Here is a 7,500-nt window from a genome sequence, read left to right as displayed (position 1 = left end):
TGAAGGGTGCGGACTCAAACAAGGCGACTGAACACGGCGATGACAGCAACGACAGAAAAACAAAGGCAGCAGTGCACCAGAGGGAGATCACCTACGTAGAGACCACCGATATGCTCAATTCAAGTGTAAGAAATAGTACAAGAATGATACCCGTAAAATTACAGGACAAATCAGACCAAGGATTAGTGGAGATTCGAGAAAAGGTGGAAGGAAGAGCAGACGATTCCGCGGGTATGCCTCGATCGGAGATGGTCCGGAGACTCCAGGAATTCCTCTTGGCCACAACAGCCAAGGATCTGTCGCTTATGGTCCTGCTGAATGGCCCTCACAACGGGTGAGTAATTCTAATTCTATTCCTCTGTGTAAATCCGTATTCCATAATTTTAAACGACAATAGAGTATTATAGAGAGTCCATCATCAAGCCATAATAAGTCTTATAATCGATTGCAAGTCAGTTCACACGACACGAAACTTACTATTGATTACCGCTCCGCAGCCCAGCGCCGCCCGTCACCTGTGGGAACGTCTCGCCCTTCCCTGTGGTGCTGGAAGGCGACGTCTGGTACATGTGCCAAGTGACCGGGGTTGACCTGATCGCCAAACCCCCGAACAAGATCAGGAAGCGAGAGAGAGACCACAAGAAGCAATCGGAGGTCTTGCGGGAGCTAATAGCGAGAGGCGCTGAGCCGTTGTGTTGTAAACCTTGAAATCTGTTGTATTATGTTATGCTTCTGCTGTTGTTGATCTGTTGGTTATTAAGTGATGTGATATGCAGGTGATATAGAGTGATAATGAGGTTTCTGAAAAAAAATGGAACTTTAGTATGGCTCTGTGGAGTGTCTGCGTTCTGCCAGGCTAAAGTTCCTGAAGTTCATTATCAAGCCATAATTTTATATTAGTATATTTCGTACTATTTTTATATGTTTCATTCAAGTGCCATCGATTTCTCGTCTTGCTAGTATAATGCACAAGAGCGCTCAAAAAGCCCTGGGGGTATTATTGCTCACTAAGAATTGATCGAGAGAAGAATCAACGTTGCAAGGTGTAGTGTAGTTGCCAGGTTTCTTTTTGTGCCAAAAAAGCTAGCCCATTTCACTAGCCACCATTTTGTTTTGTGCGTGTGTAAGAGTGAGTGTGTAAGAGAGAGAGAGAGTAAATGAGTGAGTGTGTAAGAGAGTGTGTGAATGAGTGAGTGAGTGTGCAAGAACGAGAGTGAGTGAATGGGTGAGTGAGTGTGTAAGAGAGAGAGAGAGTGAGTGAGTGAGTGTGGAAGAGAGATAGTGAGTGAATGAGTGAGTGAGTCAGTAAGAGAGAGAGAGAGAGAGTGAGAGTGAGTGAGTGAGTGAGTGAGAGTGAGAGAGAGTGTGTGTGTGTGTGTGAGTGTGAGAGTGAGAGTGAGAGTGTTTGTGTGTGTGTGTGAGTGTGAGTGTTCCTACGCACGTACATCATACTAGTCACGTACAAGTAAAAAAACGGACGTTTTGTGTCTAGTCAAAGTGACATTACATCTGGCCCTGCGGAGCCATATCCGTATAGTATCCCTTAATCACCAGGCATATACTAGAACATCACCAAGATTCTGGAAGCTCTTGTACACGACCTAAGAAGACGAGAAACTTAACTCTTTTGTACCGAAATGACCGATCTCCGATGAAAATCACTGCCACTGTCTTAGACAGCGAGTGTCTGCTCTGCATTGCACTCCTGTCTTGCGATTGGCTTTGCCATCCGAATGAGTTCCCTCACACATGTAAATGTTACTTCATTTCCCGCTTAGGAATTTAAAAAAAAAAGAATCAGATGCTGTATGTGTTAAAGTAGCGCAAAGGTAAATTGTAAATTTTCCCATCGGTCTGTGATCTCACACTGACAGAGATCCTCCCTGCTTCGCCATAAGCTTCAGCGACTGCTTATTGCTACTCCCATGTCGGGCAGTGGACGACCTCCCTGGCCTGAGGGAGACACCGAATGCCTTCGAATCCCTTGGTGATCTGCTGGTTTGACCGCAGACGTCTCTACAAGTGCCGCGCTTGACGCAAACGTAGTTAGCTACATACTATAGCGACATTGTAGGTCATCGAGTCTACATGTATGGAATGTTTTATTGTAAATTTGCACTAAGGATTGGTAGATGACAGACGAAGATGAGAGATTTATTTTTTATAACTAATGTACTTTGTTTTGCCATGAAAGCAGTCCTTTGTATGTAAAGGTTGAACGAAAAGTCAGGTGTACCTTCAGTGTCCCTCTGAGCTCAGACCGAAACAACTGTGCGTTTTCTGTTGCATTTTAGACTTTTTTTCGACAATTTTTTAGTATATGTAACGATAGCTTCAGTGCAAGACATTGTTAAGAAAAGAAGTGAAACCGATTGCCTGGTGCAATTGCTTGAGTGCATTGATTGTGCTTTCTGCATCGTCACATCCCGAATTATATATATATATATATATATATATATATATATATATATATATATATATATATATATATATATATTATAGCCTTCTTGTTTTAAAATATCACGATTAGAGTCTGGTTTTCAAATAAGCGTAGGAAAAGATACAAGTGCTTGCAAACAGACAGACATTTAAAGAAAAAACAAGCGCACACCTATTATTTCATAGCCTCATATCTCTGCCTCGTGCCTCTGCCTCTCTCTCTCTCTATCTCTCCCTCTCCCTCTCTCTCCCTCTCTCTATGTATTTGATTTTCCTTTCTTCTTCTGCCTCCCTCACTTGCAATTCCACTCACATCGTGCCGTTCTTCCATGCTAAAAGCTTCCTCTCTTCCAGCGCGGTTAAGATGATCCATTCTTGGCTGTGAGAACTGTGCCGCGGAAGAGGGTGCCACCGCGTCGAGGCCACGTCCTTTTATCCTTCTATCCTACCTTATTTTTGCCCGGCCCTGGTATGCCACTGCAAAATTATATTGCATGCGTTTATGTTATTGCTGTGTTACGTCCCCACGAGGAGATTATATACCTGTTGAACGGAGATGGTATCCAATTGTACTGTTCTTGTATTTTATGCGTCACGATGTATTTATACACTATCTTTGACATAGTATGATTAATTCATTACACCTTGTAATAAAAGGGAAAATTGATTGATATTTTCCATACTGGATTCTCAGGAATAATGAGGTTTATATAAAGTACATTCCAGTGGATAAGATATTGGTATCAACATTCAATATTCGGTCAGTGCATACAGGTCTCAACAATAAATTTAAAGTCGATATTACCAAATACTGAAAACGCATTTTTACGTCCCTCTAATACCGTTATCATCTCTTTAAACAGCGTTTATTTGAAGCATTGCAAAAATCCCATTTGTGCATTGTTAATTTAACATTGTTCTTGTTAATAGCTCTCGTCATCTGTGAATGTGACTATTTATGTAAGAGTTGGAACTCTTAACACATTCATTACTTTATGATAAAATAAAGTCAATAAATGCTGTTTAACAGGGTTAACGATTTATATATGTATTGGTTTAATGTTCAGAATCTGTTTTTATTTCATAATCAGTGTCAATTATCTAATACAGATTCCACATTTTTTTTCTTATGTTGCATCATCATTCAGGTCATTAGCGGTAAATAAATTTCTAGAGATTTTAAAATGGAAAACGGAGCAAATGTTTTCTCCAAATATATACTGTATGGTTTATATATTGATAAAGCCCTGTTACTTGTACAAGCCAATTAAATTTATTGAATCCCAAATACTCATTAAAAATACTTAAAGCAACAGATACTCCCCTTTTAATACACACCGAATATTAGACAGTTTTCATATATTTCCTAAACAGTAGGTCTCAAAAAGTGTTTCATGTACATATCTTCTCAAATAAGCCTTTTGTTTCTAATGCAGAAGCTGAAAGTAAGACGAAGAACTTGCATGGTAAATTTCCCATCGACATTTAAATGTGTAAAGTACTGTGTTGGACGAAATTACACGGATCTGTCTGAAGGGTTTCCGTACTGCTGTTAACAGGTCTGGGAGGCAGTTTAAAAGGTGAAGAAGTCCCTGTTACTATATATAAATTTTATTCGCATAAAGCAACTCAAATTATATTAAATAAAATGTAACACGATGTATAAAAACTTTAGAAACAAAATGCGAAATCGCGTAAATAATGGTAAAACCAACAATCTCAACAAACATGCATAATTAATTCAGTATTTTCTGTACCACTCGAAATTTACCTAAATCAAGATCAACACGAAACAAATAATTGCCATGCCTATTAAAAGGTATCACGAATATATATTAATCACAATAAAAAAAAGAGGAAATGAACTGTTGTTAATTACCTTGTGTATTTAACGTGTAAAAAAAATCACTTGAGTTATATCAATACAAATGTTTGCTGCTTACGGTTCCGATGAAATTATAAACTGCATAAAATTAAAACAACTAAAACATTCACAAAATCACACCAAAAAATATCTATCTTACATACTACAAGCGTATTCAAAGACACGCGGAGACATACGGAGACACATACTCGCACATAAGCGACATTTCAGCAGAACACATAAATTAACTGAGAACGTAACGTATGAATTCGACTGGGACGTCTATCGGCTGGTATTCTAACTTGGGTAAGTCTTCTACTGATGGAATTTCCGGCGGCGTCAAAGGGCCTTGCTCTGCTCCGTAGGGTGTGGCTGGTGTACTCTCTGTAGTGGTGTTCACGAATGTTGATTCCTTCGTCACTGGTACTTCGGTTGTTGTCTCTTTAGACGTCGATTCCTCAGTGAATGTTGGACTGGTTGCCAGTTCGGGTATCAGTTCCTGAATGACCGCTGCTTCGGTTGCCAACTCGGCCGTCTGTTCCTCTGTGACTGTTGCTTCGGTTGTGAACTCACCGGTAACTGTAACTGATTCCCCAGTAGCTGTGGCTTCGGTAACTGTTACTGATTCCCCAGTAACTGTGGCTTCGGTAACTGTTACTGATTCCCCAGTAACTGTGGCTTCGGTAACTGTTACTGATTCCCCAGTAACTGTGGCTTCGGTAACCGTCCCATTGGTAGTGGATTCATCAGCTATAGTTACTTCTGTTAATATCTCTATGGTTCCTGTTCCTTCAGTCATTTCCTCTGTTATCGAGTCCTCAGTCACTGTTATTTCAGTAGTCATTCTTGTAGAAGATTCTTTACTTACAAAGTCATCAGATCCCGTTTCTTCAGTTGATGATACAGTTGTTGATTGTGCTTCCTCAGTTAATTCCTCAGATGTGTTCACCATCGTCTCAGTCTGAGCCATCGAAATGTCACTTGGTAGTACAGTATATGTCGTCTCTGTACTTATTTCAACTGACGCACTGGTCTCCTCTTCAGTCACATATGTTGGGTCTTCAGTTGTAATAAGACTACTTGCTTCCGTGTTCACAGCTAGGGAAGGATATGGTGTCTCATCAGTGACTGACGGAGGAAACTTTTCAGTCGTGACTGAGAGAGGCGATTCCGACGTATCGTCACTATCAGTTATATATTGAGTAAGTTCTGTTGTGAAGTCTAACATCTGACCAGCAGTCACCGTAGGAGGAGGAGGAGGAGTAGGAGTAAGAGTTTCTTCAGTCTGTAACTCAGAAGTACTTGAGGTCTCACCCTCTGTCACAGGTTCTGCTGTCACTGCTACTGTAACTGGCTTTTCGACCGCTACTGTCCCTGTCGACGGCCTATCAGTCATGGGAAACCATGGATTACCTGTTATATTTAAGAAACTGCTTAGTACAGCACCTGTGTCACTGAAGTTCAAGTACTCTGATGGAGGGAGCTGGTCTTCAGGAGGGATCAATGGGTTCTCTGTGGACTCATCCATAGCCACAGCTGTGATTAGTGGATCCATTCCAGATGTCACATTTGATACAGTCGTAATTTCAACTCCAGTTATTACGGATGTTGTCCCTGCTTCCTGTGGAGGCATTTCAGATGTTGCTTCTTTCTCATGCCCAACTGTTGTCTGCACTGTAGTATCAGAAATAATTGTGCTGGCATTATTATCCGAGGCTTCGAGGACTTTGTCAAAGAACCTCTGGATTTCTCTAACCTTGCTCTCATCAAGCATAGCTAGAGGGGTAGCTGTGGTGTTGCCAGTCGCCCATTGGAACACAGCACCAATTTTGCCATCGGCATTGTCCAGAACCTGTAATCGAAATTTCTTAATTAGTGGTGTTCAGATGACTTCAATAATACTCATACACCCACTACAACATCCATACTATTCCTACAACACCTACTATTCTTACAAGCAGACCTACTACTCCTACTCCTACTCCCGCTAGACCTACTACTCCTACTCCTACTCCTATTCCCGCTAGACCTACTACTACTACTCCTACTCCCGCTAGACCTACTCCTGCCAGACCAACTACTCCTATACCTACTCCCTTCTCTTTCAACCTCCCCGTACCTTCGCAATGTCTACGCTGACCGTTTCCGCGGCCACAATCATTCTCGCGAGGCGTCCGTCCTTGATTGCTCGCATGACGTCCGTGTCGTGGCAGTAGAGCGCAGTAGACACGAGCAAGCAGGCGATGGGCGAGACGGTGATGTTCTCATTACGCTTCATTTCCCTGACGAATGCCCGAGGGAGGAAGGAGGGGGGCTTCTTGTAGTCGTCCAGCTCCCAGCTGATGGCCTCCGTTGCGTCACACGTCGCCTCGGCCATTGCACGTTTTAATAAGAATTTTATCACTCTGACTTTAAGGGAGTCTTCGGCTTCTTGTGACAGATCGGTGGGCGGCTTCTCCTGGCTTGGAGGCTTAATGTCGCTAGGACCACCAGAGGAACCCATTCCTGAAGTTTCATCGGCTGTGCTACTTGCGCCAAAGATCGCCTGAATTATCATTCTTGCTTCTTTCATGTATTTTACTTTCTCATTCATGATCTCTTTTACTTCCTGGAAAATTTCAAGTCTGCCTGATGGCTCCACCTTGGACAGAATAAGTGCTAAAATCCTTACGGTTGACATTGCCTCCGCTGGCATATTCTGAATCTGCCTTTTTACAGTTCTTGACCCATTCGCCGGTGAATGAATATCGTACATGTTACCTACGTTTAAAATCAACCTACGCACTTCAGTCTGGAACCAGAGATCAATGTCACTGACATAAGCAGATGGGTCATGCAGCGCCTTGTCTTTGAGGTTTTCTTCATCGGAAGCACAAAGGCATCCGCTTGGCACCTTGAAGTTGACAATGCGTAAGAGATTTGCATTGCCATGATCCTTAGCATATACCTCCCAGTTTCTCCATTTCTGTCAACAAAAGAAGGATGGCTATATCAAGTTTCGATGAAAATATGATTATTTTTTCAGTAAGACATTTAAAGATTCATCAAATACAAAGTTTGAACATGAGAAACGTAAGCCATAAGATTCTTTATAACAATTAATTCTCCTTTCATATTAGACCAAATACCACCAGCGGTCAATAGCCAAGCAATGCTGAAATAAGTGTAGAAATACATGTTTTACCTGCGAGCACCTG

At 41.7% G+C, this 7,500-nt stretch overlaps 2 protein-coding genes across 2 annotated transcripts in view; one reads left to right on the top strand and one right to left on the bottom strand.

Moving 5' to 3' along the window:
* Window positions 1-3,756, top strand: part of LOC122257880 (uncharacterized) — a 16,287-nt gene extending 12,531 nt beyond the window's left edge. Inside the window, exons 9-10 of the mRNA XM_086538216.1 lie at window positions 1-334; window positions 498-3,756. The exon at window positions 1-334 is cut by the window's left edge and continues 488 nt beyond it. Of these exons, the coding sequence (XP_086394342.1) occupies window positions 1-334; window positions 498-708 (545 nt within the window). The 3' untranslated portion in view covers window positions 709-3,756. The remainder of the gene's footprint in view (window positions 335-497) is intronic.
* A 278-nt stretch (window positions 3,757-4,034) lies between these two features.
* Window positions 4,035-7,500, bottom strand: part of LOC122257881 (uncharacterized) — a 4,782-nt gene continuing 1,316 nt past the window's right edge. Inside the window, exons 3-5 of the mRNA XM_043023413.2 lie at window positions 7,488-7,500; window positions 6,423-7,268; window positions 4,035-6,155 (exon numbers count right to left, since the gene is read on the bottom strand). The exon at window positions 7,488-7,500 is cut by the window's right edge and continues 115 nt beyond it. Coding sequence (XP_042879347.2) covers window positions 4,548-6,155; window positions 6,423-7,058 — 2,244 coding nt within the window. The 5' untranslated portion in view covers window positions 7,059-7,268; window positions 7,488-7,500 and the 3' untranslated portion in view covers window positions 4,035-4,547. The remainder of the gene's footprint in view (window positions 6,156-6,422; window positions 7,269-7,487) is intronic.

The sequence above is a fragment of the Penaeus japonicus genome, unplaced genomic scaffold (assembly GCF_977035675.1).
Source record: "Penaeus japonicus unplaced genomic scaffold, GWHDUDI00000001_assembly GWHDUDI00000007, whole genome shotgun sequence".
In the NCBI taxonomy this organism is placed as follows: Eukaryota; Metazoa; Arthropoda; class Malacostraca; order Decapoda; family Penaeidae; genus Penaeus; species Penaeus japonicus.
This window is presented reverse-complemented; position numbering and strand designations above follow the sequence as displayed.